This window comes from Erithacus rubecula (genome assembly GCF_903797595.1).
Source record: "Erithacus rubecula genome assembly, chromosome: 22".
Taxonomy (NCBI): domain Eukaryota; kingdom Metazoa; phylum Chordata; class Aves; order Passeriformes; family Muscicapidae; genus Erithacus; species Erithacus rubecula.
This window is the reverse complement of record NC_136674.1, coordinates 4,204,497-4,219,641: the sequence shown is the minus strand read 5'-3', so window position 1 is coordinate 4,219,641 and position 15,145 is coordinate 4,204,497. Positions and strand designations below refer to the sequence as shown.

Below are 15,145 nucleotides of genomic sequence, written 5' to 3'. Positions count from 1 at the left end.
TAATTATCATGCATTTAATTTCTTCCTAATAGCTAATTATAATTTTATCGTTATATATTATACGTTATATATTATATATCATATATTATATTAAATATAATATTATGTATTATATATTATACTATATATAATATATAATGTATAATATTTAATATATAATATATATAATATAATATATTATATTATGTGTTTATTATATATTATATGTTTATTTTATACTTTATATTATTTTATATTTTATATTTATTTTACATTTCATCTTTCCTATGCACATTTTATTTCTATAGTTTTATTTGTGTGTATATATATACACACTCCCCACACACAGAGTACAAGGACAGCTCTGCCCCTCTGACAAGGCCACACACAGGATGATGGCAACCCTTTGTTCCCACCACATTAAAAGAAATCAAATCAAATCAAAATCCATATATAAAATAAAAGTGAGAAGCTGTGCTGGAGGAACCCTGAGCAGCAGCTCCTGGGTGAGCTCAGGGAAGCCAAGGAGGAGAAAAACCAGATCTGCTTTCCCTGTTTGGGTTGATTTTCCCCCTTTTCCTGCCCCTCCCAGCCCTGTTTGGGATGTGCTCTGGTGCTGCTCCATGTCTGGAAATGTCAGGAGGATCTTGGAGCACCTCTTAACCTTCAGCAGCAATTCCCTGCCAGGGCTGCAGGAAAGCAGGAGGGGGGAGATGCTCTCAATGCTCACGGAGGAGAGGGAGACAAATCGATTTTTGCTACTAAATTTAGCCTCAAATATCAAGTTTAAAAATAAACTTCCTGGCGACTTGTTGGTTTGAGGGTTTATTCTGAAGGTTTGTGCTGCCGGCTCACTTTGTGCTCCTTTTTCCCAACATTGCTGGGACACTGGAAGGAATTTCAGAAGATGCTCAAATCAAGAGAGAAAAATCTTATTAAACACCTGAAAAACCAAGGGAGACCCCACCTGGAGGGCCCTTTGCCTGTGTAAGACCCCACCAGAGTGGAGATGCCCTAAATGACTCCCAAACCTTTTTAACCTCTGGGATTGCAGACAGTGAGGATTTTTGGCAAAACCACTTCATCTGCTCACACCACAGAGCCCCTGTTTGAGCTTATTGTTCTCCAGACATTGATATTGTATAGGGAGAAAAATGTGAGAAAATTTTGCTTTGCACATCCTTTATTAAAGACTCATCTGGGCCCCTTCCCTCCCCATCTGTGTCCAGGACTGAGGGCAGTGAAAGTTCACAAGATTTCACAGCAGTTTTTTGGTGCAATTTCACTTTGTTTTTGGTACATCTCTCAGGCTTGCAGCCACCCCAGCAGAATCAACAGCCTGTACCCAATTGCTTTGAAATTAACTTAAACTAAGCAGATAAAACACTCCAGTAATTTTATTGCAATTTGGCTCTGCTGAAGGTTGAAGAGCATCCGAAAGGCAGCTCTTGCTGGAGGGTGTCCAACGTGCTCCTCCAGCAGCTCAGTGCCCCTTTCCTTTTCCACCCTGCAGGACCCCACAAGGAGCAGGATTTTTTCCAGCTCTGAATTTTTTGCAGCATCCCCAGTGTTGCTCCTCTCCAAACATCACAAGCTGCTGGAGCTGCTGGGGTTAGCAGAGAACATCTGGGTGTTCCCTACCTTGGGTCAAAATCTTTGGAAGAAAAACCTATTTGGCCCTAAAGGAGAAGTTTTAAAATGTTGGATTTTACTCAAAGCCCTCATCTTGGCTGTGGCTGCAGGTGATTCCTCAGTGGAGGCAGCAGCTGCTCACACCAAGTCCCTGCTGGACCTTTTTCCACCAGATCCTCACTCCAGGTCCAACTGGCTGCAGAGATGATGATAAACTCTCCTGAAAACTTGCAGAAGAGATTGTTCCTGTTGGGGGACAGATGAAGAAAGCAGATACCAAAGAAGCTTCGAGTCAGAGGAGAAGAGGATCCCAGAAGCTCTGATGGATTCTGTTGGAATTTCCAGATGCTGGAGAGGGATGCAGCAGTGCCTGTGGGCAAACAGCTCTTCCTGCCTGAGCTCAGCCAGGCTCAGCTGCCTGGTTTAGCCCAAATTCCAGGAAAACCATGTGGGAACCAAATGTCCATAGTACTTGGGGAACAGTGGGAACAGTAGGAAAGAGGGATTTTGATGCTCAGGTTTGCAGTGAGCACAGGAGATGGGGCTGGAAGAGGAGGAAGCAAAGGTTAAATGAGATGTACAGTCCTGGGAAAGGGGAGGAAACCCTGTCAGGTCCCACCTTCGGGAAGGTGACTACAAATGTTAAAAATTCCATTTAAAATTTTGGCAGGACTCAAATCCCCTCCTCAACTCCTATTTTTAACCATTATTTCAGCACCCTTCTCTCTGAGATTCTTCTTCTCTTTTCTCAAACCTTCCATCTTATTGGAGCAGTCAGCCAGACTCTGCCTGATACATTCCTATCCCAGAAACCCATGGAGACTTTTCCCCAATTCCCACTGGGACAACCCAAGCCCCACACACTCACACTGCATAAAACCAGCAGAAGGGGCAGAGGGACCAGTTTTCTTTTTTTTTTTTTTTTATTTTTCTTGTGGACAAAAGAATAATAAAGAAAATTCTAATTGGTACCCGTAGCACAGAAGCAGCAGCCTTTATAATCACTTGTGGTTTAATGAAACAGAGCAGCAATTCCCAGTTCCCTCCCCAGTGATCCCCAGTAAACAGCTCAGTTTGGTTTCCAGGGGAGCAGCTGAGGCCTCCAGAGACATCTGACATGGAAAACTTCAAGAAAACTCACCAGTGTCTTTTACAGAATGTTCACTTTGGGCTGTAACAAACTGGGCTTGTGGCTGAGCAGCTGCAAAGCTTCTGCTCCAAACACAGGACACAGATTCCCTGAGGAAGGGTTCACACCACTCATGTTCATCATTCCCAGGATCTTCCTGATGTCCATCTGAGATTCTGGAGTGGTGAGGGGATGGGGAGGATGATGCTGCTGCTGAGAGGGTGAGATTTACTCATTCCTCAAGGAGCAGAGCAGGCAACCAGGACCCAGCAGGGAGCAGAGCCTTGTGCTGGAGTCAGAGGTGGGGAAAGCACTCCATGGATGGACAGATGGACAGAAAGGAAAGGCAAGAGGATCAGCAATGTGAGCCCCACAGGTTGGTGACCAACCAATCCCCTGGGAGAGCCCAGGGAGAAGGAACATTCCCGACCTTTTGGTTCCAATTAATTCTGCAACAGGCAGAGATAAAAAACCACAAGAGGTTTTTCCATGTTTCCAGGAGAGCAATGCACAGCTCCTACCACACAAGGGCTCTTCCCTTCCTCCCCCTGGTGACAGTGCCACAGCCAGACCCCCACCCTGGGCACCTACACCAACATTTCCACCCAACATCCCACCTGGGAATGAGGCAGGACAGTGTTTCTCTTTAGGGGTGAGCAGTGATGGAGAGCCCATCACAACAGGGCTGCTGCAGAGCTGAAAAGGGTTGGTTCAAAGAAAAATCTCACTCCCAGACCAAAAGGAAAGGTTTCAGTATATTTTAATAGTAAAATGATTCTTATTTTTTCAAGCAATGTCCCACCTGGATGAGTCTCAGCAGGATTTTTGCTTCCCGGTCCTGCTGTACCGGGGCAAAGCCTCAGAGGCCGTGGCTGTACCTGTGCAGAACAGTCCCCAAAAACTCACAGCATGCTGCCAACACCACCAAACACCTCCCAGGCAGCCACCACCACAGCACAGGACTCTGCTCAGGCTCTTGGCAGAAGAGCAAGAGTTAAAAATTAGCTTTTAGTAACAGTCTGGGTTAAGATTTGGAGCAGGCTACGGAACAGAGGAGAGGCCAAGGTTTTATTTAGTAAAAAGGAACGGACTCAGGTAGCAGAACACCCTACAGTGACTGACTGGGCAGGGAGGGGTGAGGTCAGAGCACAGCCCTCGCTGGGTTGGGTTTGGGATGGGCAAAACGACGAGGAGACTGGAGGGGAAGCAGCTTCAGACTCAAACTCTGGCTCCAACAGAATGGATTCAGAAAAATATTGCATGAAAAGCCTCAGGATTTTCGTTCTTTCATAGATGTATATTTACCAGTTTTCACAAAGACTGCAGGAATACGATTATAAACAATAAATTAGGACTTCATGTTGCTATCATTTGGCATAACACAATCAGGCAATTTTTCCTTTTTTTAAATATAAGGCAACACAAGCCAACACATAATTTAATCTGTCTTTAGTCAAATTGCTTAACTTTGCTCAGGAGTTACCACTAAAGAACGGGTTATAGTACACTTAAAAGAATTTAAATAATGACATGATATAAGTGTACTAAGGAGTCAGAAAACGTACTCTGCTAAGCTTTGAAACCTAAATATTTGTTACAGCCCAGGACTACACATTCTAAATTAAAAAAATACAAATAAATGTTTTCTAATTTTCCCATTTACGAAAAACTTTTAAGAATCTCTAGCCAACTATGACGTCACTTCAAAACTTTTTTTTAATTTTTTTTTTTTTTAAATTTTGTATGATGTCTTTAAGATTTTTTTTTAAACCATGCTCATTAAGGAAAGTTCAAGGAGCAAATACTTAAGGCTTTGTTTTTCCAAGGGCTGTGAGGGAGGCCAGTGGATGGCAGAGGCCAGTGGGTTCACCCATACACAATGCTACTCAAACCCACACTACCAGGCGACATTCATACAGAAATATTACACTTAAAACTTACAGTGTAGAGCAATATTTTTTTTAGCCAGTGTACATAGAAAGAATCAATGCATTTATTTTTTTAAATTTTTTTCTTCTTCTTCTTTTTTTTTCTCTTTTTAATTTTTTTTTTTAATTTCCAAACTTGATTGTGATCATTATGTTCAAGTATTAATCTCGTTAACAGAGATGAGGAATTTTCTACTTACAATAAATTCTGCTGTTAGAAAGGAAAGGGATGTTTTGGTACACTGAGGAGAACAAGATGCTGAGGTCACCCAGTAGTTAGTGTCCTACAGTCACTGACTCAACTGGCTGCTGGAAGTGACGTGGGGAAGGAACAGAAGGGGTTAGGCACCGAGACCCTGGGAAAAAGGGATGCTATAAATAGCTTCACTAATTCCCAGGGAGAAGAATTGTTCCATTAAATCCTCTGGGGTGTTTTGGTGGAGAGGAACAGGGGACTGTCAATCCCACAGTGGCTTGTGAGAAGAGCTTTGATTCAGACCAAGCACCTCCCATCCCACAGCGGGACCGCGCTCGCTGCACCGGGGATGGGCTGAGCTACATCTCCTCACCCTGACAGTAATTCCAGCTTCCAGAGAAGTGGCTGAACCCTTTTTGGAGTTGTCAGTGGGTCTGGATTCCCTTCACATGAGGCTGGCCAGACTCCTAGCAGCGAGGGATTCAGACAACACGAGCTTTGAGGCTGGTGGCAGGGCAGTGGGGAGGGGGAACACAAAGAAAGGCAGCTCCCCGTGGCTGCCTTCATCCCAAACCCGCCGTTCCCCTCCTCCATACCCTGTCCAGAAAACAGAAAATGTCAGAAAAATCTGCCAGAGACTTTTGACTTTGGACAAAGTCTAAATGATAAACGTGGGCAAGAAACAGCTGAAAAGCTTCTCCCTCTATTAAAGCCTAAATATATACCCCTAGCAGGCTCTTTTCAAACGCAGGCTCTTTTTCAATTACACAGGCCTCTAGACAGTGCAAATGGTCAATGTTTAATGCATTAATGAAATGGGCTTTCGAGTTGAAAATAAGCCCTACTCCCTGACAAAATTCTGTTGCTCTTAATCTTGTGAGGAAATTGAGATGGAAATGGAAGCAGCTACGCTACCTCGCTCTCGCTGGAGAACAGACGTGGCTGCAAAACCCTGCAGCAACTCAACCTCAGTCCAGAGAGGAGCTGCTCAGCAGAAGGCCAAAAAAAAGCTGCACCAAGGGGGGACTCTGCGGTGAGCAAACAGCTGTGGAGTGAAGTAGTGTAATGAAATTCTTTGACACAAAAGACGTGTTAAATATTTGATGCATAAAGGAGAGAGATAACATGTAAGCAAAGCTCTTTAAATATACAGTATGTCTTCTTCCAATGGGTACTATAATGATCACACAAGTTTGCAAGTTAAAAACGCCTTGCTTATTAATTAAAATTAAGACTAAAACCTATAATTTTTTTTTTTTGTCTGTGAAAGTGACTGCAGCCTATCTATACCCTGGGTGTTGAATATGAAGATTTCGACTATCGGTTGGTTCAGGTGCTCGGTTCATGGGAGGCCGATGGACTTTTCCCAGCACGGCCATGCTCTGGTCTCGGAAGCAGGACTGCTGGAAGTCCCCACTTAGGTAATCCATGGTCTGCATCACATTATTCTGGCTGGATGGGCCAGCTCCAGCTCTGTAATGAGTTCCTCCTGCACAATCCAGCGGCGCTCCCGCTGGCTGTCCCCCGTGGAAAGGCATGGCGAGGTCCTGGGACCCAGAGCTGTCACTGTTGGGCGTGGGCAGAATGTTATTCCAGAGGGGCTGGAAATAGTGCCCATTGGTGTATGGCAAAGGTCCCTGCAACCCGTTCACAGGCGGAGAAGGCGTAGGCTTCTCGATGGGGGGCTTCAAGCTGAAGGACTGGCCCATGCACAGTTCTTGAGGGTAGTTGGAGGTTTTGCCAGGGAAACTCTGCCCTGCAATCTCTCTCTGAGGGTGCTTCCCTGCGAGTCCAGCAGGCCCAGCAGCATCCCCACACATTTGCTGCAGATGTGCAAGCTGGTGCTGGTTCCACGCGACCGATTTGATCTCGTTCTGGTAGGCGGGTGGCACCCTGTTAATATTGACCATGGGCACATTAACAGAGGCAGGAGGAATAGCAGCAGCAGCATGGTCGACAGGGTTTACTACACAGGAAGGCATGGGTGTAGGGACATTGTGAGTAGATACCCTGGTACTTGCATTGATAAGCAGGTTGCGACTTATAGGGCTGGGGTTTGCAATCTGTCCCTCACACACTGAGGTAGTGCTAATGCCAGCTCTGGCCTGGCAGAACTGGTTAATCTGGTGCACAATGCTGCTCAGGTCCGGTGGCTGGTTCTGCTGCAGGGTGGCAGCCATAGAGAGGGGAATGGTTGAGGTAGACACGGTCACATTCGGCGGCGCGTCCGCATCCGGCATCTTTCTGCCTCCATGTAAAGCCGGCTGCAGCAGCGGGGTGGGGGCGTGCTGCAGGCTCTGGTGTGCCATGCTCTGAGGGTGCTGCAAGCCCTGCGGCTGCTGCATGCTCTGCGGGTGCGGCAGCGCCTGCGGGATCCCCTGAGGGTGCGGTAAGCTGGGTGCCTGTGGAATACCCTGAGGGTGCTGCGGGATGCTCTGGGGGTGCGGCAAAGTCTGTGCATGCTGCAGAGCCTGCTGGCGGGCGAGCGCCTGCGGGTGGGGTAAAGTGCTTGGTGCAACGTAGGGCGTGGAGGGCGGGTTCATCATCGCCTCCGGCAGCAGGCGCGCCCGCGTCCCGTCAAAGTCCTTGATGATCCCTTTCGCTGGGGATTTGACTATGGCCAGCAGGCCCGTTTTGGTGGTGGCCTGAGATGGGTAGGGGCTGTACCTCTGGCCCGAAGTATCGAGTCCGTTCACAGTACGGCGTATGTGTTTCCTCTGGGGAACCTTGACGCTGTTTGGAAAGATTTTTATAGTCAGGGGATTGTTGGCGACCTTCTTAGCATAAGCATCCAATTCTGCTGGGGTAGGATACTGTGCAGATCTCATTTTCTGTGTAGTGTCCCCTGTGGAGAAAGGAAATTCGTCAGTTCTGGTTAGCAAGGGATCAACCCCAGGGCAAGACAGTCACACAGCAAGGGTAGAAAATCTCCAAGGATTCAAGAGGCAAGGAAACTTCATCCTGCCAGACCAGCGGGTCCTGCAGCAGATACCTCATTCCCTTTATTACCTGGTGACCAACACAAGCCCCAGTTCAGCTTAAGGCAAGACCTGCCCAGGGGAGCAAAACAAAACCATGTTCTCATCAGGGTATGTCTGCAATTGGACAAAAACTGTTATAAACATCAAATTGTCTCCATCTGAAATATTCCTCACAGCTTGCAGTGCTGGGCTGGTTTTTATTCTCTTAATTTAAGCTGCCTCCCCATAGCTCTTCAAACCATTCTCGGTATTTTTATCATGGAATTCAAAATCAGAAAGGTATGAATTAAACATGAAGCCCCTGTAATCCTGAGATGGGAACCATACTGTGGTGGTCTGACCCTGGCTGGGCACCAGGTGCCCCCAAAGCTGCTCTGTCACTCCCTTCCTCAGCTGGGCAGGGAAAAAGAAACACAGGGTCAGAATAAGGAAGGGGAGATACCATTTGCCAACTACTGTCATGGGCAAAACAGACTTGGAGAAATTAATTTATTACCAATATAGTCAGAGTAGAGTAATGAGAAATAAAACCAAATCTTAAAAGCCCTTCCTTCCACCCCTCCCTTCTTCACTCCTGACTTTCTCCACCTCCACAGCACAGGGAGATGGACACAGCTGCCTCACCATGGACTTCCCCATGGGCTCCATGGGAATCTCTGCTCTGGTGCTTGGAGCACCTTCTCCCCTCCTGCAGTGCCCTGGGGGTCTGTGCAGAGCTGTTCCTCTCACATATTCTCACTCCTCTCTCCAGCTGCAGCTGTGCAGGATTTTCCCCCTTCTTAAATCCGCTGCTCCAGCAGTGTGTCTGTCCTGGAGCCAGCTGGCACTGGCTCCATCAGAAATGGGGGAAGTTTTTAAGCAGCTCCTGCATCCCCCACTACCAAACCTTACCCTGCAAATCTAATCCACATCAAAGCTTCAGCTCAAGCCTCCATTTACACCCCACTCCTTTCCTAGGTGCTGACATCTGAAAGCACTTGGAAGTGTCTTTCTGTGCATTAGGAAGCTCTTGTCGGCCCAAGCTCAGCAAATGGAAGGAGGCTGATTATTTTATGGCCTGCAATTATTTCTTCAGCTGACTTTTCAGGGTGGCACCTTGCTAAGGACAACATCCTCACATCACATGGCAAAATGATGTGATTACCTCGCAGGATTAAAAACATGCTGCTCCCCAGACAGAGACAAAAGGCTTCTGGAGACAGAGGTGTGGTTTCACTTCCTCTGATTTGTCAGATACCTACCTGGCTCACAAGCTCCAACTGCTTCTGCAAAGAACTTCAGAAATCTAGGGAAATGTGTGTGTGTCTCTTGCCATAATCATATTCCAAGCAGAGAGTTGGGCTGTTTCCCACCACAGCTCTGCTGCCTAACTCCTATGGGACTCCTGCTGATTTTATAATCTTCAAATAATGACTTGCAGCTTTGACAATCCAATTTAGCTTTTGCTTGATTTTTCCCCCCTCTCACCTTGCAAACAGTTCACTGGAAAAAAAACGCCCATCCTTTTTTCCTAAATTTTTCAGCATCCCAGTGCTATTTGCTGTGCTGAAAACAGGGAATGTGGCAGCCATCCAAGAACACCCCAGCCCCATATCTGGCCTTCTGACCCAAGGAAATTTAATGCTCCAGCAAAGAGCTTGCTGCTCCCAGGCAAACAGCCCTTCCTCTTGAAAATCCACTGATTCTTTCAAGCAAATTGCCTCCAAAAGATGAGTACCAGCCACTTCTCTCTTTGCATCCTGCAGCTTCCCGTTGTCACAGGTGAGGGAGAGCAGCTCTGCTTTAAGAGCTCTCACTTTCAGAAAAGAAAGGTCAGGAAATGGAAAATAGAATGGATACTGAAAGAAAGGTTAATTATAGAAGCATTAAAAATATCTTTGTGAAATTAGAAGCTTTACAAGCAGTTTGTCTTTCATCTCCAGCACAGCTCGTACCACGGCGCCGGTTACACCTGTACTCCCTGTGCTGTCCACACACTGGCACAGATCATCCCTTTCTCCTAATCAAAGGAAACAGTAACCCAAACATCCTCCCTGTGCACATCCCTGTACCTGTCTCTGCAGGCAGGTGGTTCATATCTGCCCTTTAGAGAGAGCTGCTGTGCTCCTAACGGAGAGGAGAGCCTCCGAATGGCATTTGCCAGTATTACCTTGCCTCAAAAGCCAAGGCCTTCATGAACTCCCAACCTTTATTTTTAGCATTGCCCATGCTCATTAAGATCTGTTTCTTCCCCAAGACATGACCCTGGTAACCCCCTATGAACCAGAGAAGAACCAAAGGACAAAGGATCCCATACCTGTGTGTGTTACAGTTTATGTTATGCTTGCAGACACTGTCACATTCTATTTTCAAATGAAAAATTAAACTTTAAGACGACTTTGCCATCAAAATTTCCCTGTGTGGTTTACATTTCTATAGGCAGATCAGTAAATTAAATATGAAGACTACACAGACACACTGAGTATTCTCTTACCCAATAATCCGTTTTTCTGTTACAGAGAAGTTTCAGGAAGCAGCTAAAACATGGATGTTTGAACAGGCTGCAGCCATCAGTCAGTCACACACACCTCTACACCCAAATCTGGAAGAACTCCTTCCTCTGAGAGAGAACAACCTCTCTGTTAAACTTAAATGACACCCCAGCATCAAGTCTGGCATCCTACCAAATGCAAATCACCTTTTAAATCTCTTGGATGGGATCTTCTGAACCCAACCATCATTCCAAACATCACCTGGTTTATGTACAGGTAAGATGATGCTCCTTTTACTCCAGGCTAACTCAGCCATGTTACTCAGGCCTGAAGGTGATGTATTTCTAGGTGCCCCAATGTGCTTTGCTAGTAGTTCCATAGGCAAAATTCCATGACTGCAATAATTAAAGCAGTAAAATATCAGGAGAAAGGCATTACACAGTGAACAAGAATCTGAATATTCCATACAAATTCCCTACAAACCAATAAAGAACAATTAGTTCTGGTAACTAAGTGAATGGAAAACCTGCTAGAATAGTCTGAAAGAAAATGCTGGTATTTGAATATCATTATTTGTGTGCAAGAGGAAGAATTCCAGATCAGGCCATAATAAAATGATGAGGAAACGGCAGAGGAAGAAGCTTCATTAGGAAAACAATGGGATGAGCTCCAGGAAGCTCCCTAATGGTGAATGCAAGGCAGAATACTTTTATTGACAAGTAATTATTTCATGTTTATTATAAGGCAAAGCTGTGCATATGAGCAATTACCCCAATAAACTGATGAGCTGCAAGTTCACAACTCCTGCTAATCCCGTGGCAAGCGATTCCTCTGGTCACACTCCTGGTCTCACCACTGGAGTTATTTTTGTCATGGAAAGAGACAGATTTCCCTGCCTCACCTCAGCACTAATGGAACATCTTTTAAGTGCTTTTCACATTAAGACTTTAAAACCCACTGCTTTTAAAAGCTGCCTATGGTTAAATTTTCATTATCATTAAACAAAATACAAACAGGCCTTCAGGATTGCTGCTCTAATGAGAGCTCCTGCACTGGGACAAGCCAGAACCAGCTGTGCCCAGCTTCTGCATAAAACCCTCAATTTCAGCAGTTTCCCTAAAGCCTTTACAGAAAGAACCTTCCAAAAAAGACTCAGTTTAGCTGATGATCCCATATTCAGTCCAATCTCCTCTTCTCTGATATCCACTCCCAACAAAATACTTCTTAAGGAGCACCTTTCACTTGATTTTGCACCATTGTCACAGAAAAATGCCCTGTTTTTCTCCCCAGAAGGTTTGGCACTGCTGCTATGTCCAACAGCAGCTGCAGACACAGCCTGAACAATCTTGAAACAATTAATTACCCCAACTGACCAGTCAGGTTTATACTGGAGTCACTGGGAGGAAAGTGAAAATATCAATACTGGGCCAGTGAGAAATCCTCTGTGTGGAAAAGGAAGAATTCCAGGGTTATCCTGAACTCAGGTTGGAATTCAACAAAAAATCCTGAAACTGGAAGTCCTTTAGTCATCAGTTTCTAAAGGAAAAAAATATGTGCATATTAATCTACCAAAACTCCTACTGCACAGGCCCCTTGTAAGAAAAAGCCTCTTATTAGAGAATGAATATGGAAAAAAAAAGTAATTGAGCTAATATGGATTTTTAAGCACTAATAAAAAGTCTGATCCAGAAAATTACACTTAGAAATTATTAATACAAACACTGTAAGCCCAAAGAAAGGCAATCCTGTGGAGTTCTGTGCCTTTTACAAAAGCAACAGCACTATTATTACAGCCTGCTTCCAGCCCCCATCAAAAGTCACAAGTCACTGTTCATTAAAAAATGCTCATTAACTCAGCTCTGCCCTGGCCAGGGGCTGGGCTACTCATGCATCTCCAGCAGAATAGAAATGCACCAATTAATTGTGCCCACATCTGCAGTGGGGCTGAGCAAGGTCTGTACCAGCAGCCTCATCTTCCACATAAATCAGAACAAACCCAACAGCTGAGCATTACCACTGCCAGCCCGTGCCTGCCAGCTACTTTATGTCCTAAATTCTTTGAAATGCAGTTCCCAAAGCTCTTCACTGAGCAGGACACAGTAATGCTTTCAGCACATGGATCTACAGATCTCTGAGAAACAGCATCAGGTACCATCAGGTGAGGAAAACTGCCCAACATAGCAGCATGTTGCCTTGTAAAGCTGTAATTAGCAAATACCTGATTTATGCACAGCTGCCCTCACATGAACCTCAACATTTTGCTCTCAGAACTAAGCTCTGACAAAGAAATCTCACGCAATGCACAGACCTGGGTATGTCCTCACCCCACAGGCTGTCAGCAATGCTCACAATGGAAACAGGAGGGGATGCCCAGACTGATGCCATCACCAGCCCTTTGGTGAGTGAGGATTTTTATTACTGCTAAGTGTTGTTACAATTACCAAGCCCATGGAGTCAGCAGTGCTGTGGGGAGAGCTCAGGTGTGTATGTGAACTGTGTCAGTCATTTCTGGCAGGACCACAACGATGAGCAGGTCACCTTTAAATGCAAAATTATCTTCCCTATTTATTTTCTGTAGCATCACACACCTCACTATATGAACAACTTAGCTACAAGTGGACTGTAAATCACTTGGGTTTAAAAGCAAACTGAGATCTCTCAATACACATTTAAAATACAAGAGACAGGTCACAGCCCTGAGAACCAAGTACACAGACCTTACATAGAAACCTTGGCATTTCTGAAATTTCAGCTGAACAGTCAATGTGCTACTTCAGTGATAAAGAGGAGAGACAGAGTAAGAGTTAAAAAAACTCTAGTCAGTAAACTTACATTCCCAAGCACAAGTTGTTCTTAAAAATACCAGTACAAGTATGAAAAAAATGACTGAAGTTATCAAAAAAGAATTATCAGAGCACTCTGCAGACATATTTTCAGAGGCACCAAAGAGACATCAGAAAGAAGACGGAAACTTTGAACTTTAGTAATCTGGGCTAGCTCACTAATATTTGCAATATAAGCCCCAGGTATGTAGAGCAAGAGCTGCTGACCTCAAAAGGTTTGCATTAAACTGATCCAACTTTTATTGGTGTCTACGAGTAACTGCACGAAGGGAAACGAAAAAGATTGAGGAAAAAGTTGTGCTGAGAAGCAAAACAGCTGGCACACTTTTAGCACAAAACCTTTTCAGCAGAGAGGCACAAATCTCACAGGAACCTCACTTGCTGCATCCTGCTGAGGTTAAAATTAACCATTGCAGAGCCAGGAACAGAGGAGCTGCACACATGTGAACATCTACAGCCGTTTCTCAGAGCCTTTATTGACAGATGCCTTGAAGGCGTAACAAAAGAAAGATTCTACATTAAATAGTTTTTTCCACTGTATCCTAAATGTTTATGTCACAGTGGTAGCAGAGCCAGATTTAACAGTTAACCACATCCTGCAGACAAAACATCACTCACATTTCTGAAGTCCAGTGTTCATCTGCGTGTAAGAAAGAAGCTGAAAGGAGAGGTCGCCTGGTCCTGGCAGACAGGCCAGCATGGCAGACAGGCACTAACACAACATGGGGCATTCACTCCTCTGCACACTGCAACAACAGAGAGACAATTCAAAGTTATAATACAAGGAGGAACAGAGAAAAGAAAGAGGCAAAGAGCCATCCCTGGGTAAAGGCCTGACCAAGCACAACCGCTGCTCCAGTCCTGACTGCATCTCGCAATGGCAACGGAAATACTTCAAGAACTGGGTCATCTGCAGGGTTAAAACCAAAATAGCTGCCTCACTCTCCTCTGCTGCTTGACACAGAGAGAATAATCCATAGCTCTGTCCTCACATTTCAAAGGTGGTTGTTATGAATGGTAAAGAAACCACCATCACTCATTTCACTGTGCTGAAACGCACTGGTATCCACCAAGCAACTTCTCTGGAGAAACCCTGTCAACTGCTCTTTTGCATTTAACAAAAAGGGATGGCATGCATAAATTGAAGGCAAAGTATGCAGCACTCTGCCTTGTGGCAAGATTAAGCTGCATGCTACAGCTTGTAATTTCTGTGGTCCATTAGGCTGAAAGATGGATGGCTACACTTCCTTCATTTCAGCAGAGACTCACTAACCCGAGCTGCTGTGGGGCAGATAACAGCAAGATGTGCACAAAAGGGCTGCAGAGGCACCACCATCCTCTTCTGTTTGGTCCAGCATTTAAGAAATCAAACCTCAAAATGGAGCACTAAAGCTCTTTGTATAGAAACGTGGCACAGCTCCCCTCAAATCCCACTATTGCTGTGCAAAGAGGGATCCCAGCAATGAGGCTAACTGGGGCTCAAAGTGTCCAATGTTACTGGAATTACAGAGATTCAAGCTGGAACAAGATCTCTAGATCTCTATGTGGTCCAAGCCCCTGGCCAAATCCTCCTGGCTGCAGCACTTCAGAAAGTTCTGGGAAACAGGCTGCCGGGACCAAGGTGGAGAAATCAGTATATTTTTTTCTCCTTGTCCAGATGTCCACAAGTATCAGCACTGCTATACAGAGCAAAACATCCACGGAGCAGCTAGAAAGGTTATGGGATTTGTTATATGACCTCCAAAACATGGGAAGAGTTGCAGGTTTCAAGACGTGTAAGCTGATTTAATTTTAGTCATTATTTCACAAATCCCAATTAAAACAACTGGAGAGGCATTCAAAGATCAAAAGAGGGGGAAGGAGAAAGCTCGAGCCCACACATGAGAAGCCACATCCACCAAAACCTCTCAGAGACCACTTCTGCAAGGGTCTCACTGCTGAGATGGCACAAACAACGTGATGACAGCGATGTGACACTGTCAGCAC

General features: G+C 45.2%; 1 protein-coding gene across 4 annotated transcripts in view; it reads right to left on the bottom strand.

The window, feature by feature from the left end:
* Positions 1–3,483: 3,483 nt before the first annotated feature.
* Positions 3,484–15,145, bottom strand: part of FAM222B (family with sequence similarity 222 member B) — a 36,264-nt gene continuing 24,602 nt past the window's right edge. For 2 of the 4 annotated variants that reach the window (XM_079324730.1, XM_079324731.1), the window contains exons 2-3: positions 13,778–13,905; positions 3,484–7,709 (exon numbers count right to left, since the gene is read on the bottom strand). In XM_079324730.1, coding sequence (XP_079180856.1) covers positions 6,145–7,709; positions 13,778–13,859 — 1,647 coding nt within the window. In that variant the 5' untranslated portion in view covers positions 13,860–13,905 and the 3' untranslated portion in view covers positions 3,484–6,144. The remainder of the gene's footprint in view (positions 7,710–13,777; positions 13,906–15,145) is intronic. The other 2 variants (XM_079324733.1, XM_079324732.1) reach the window with 1 other exon arrangement.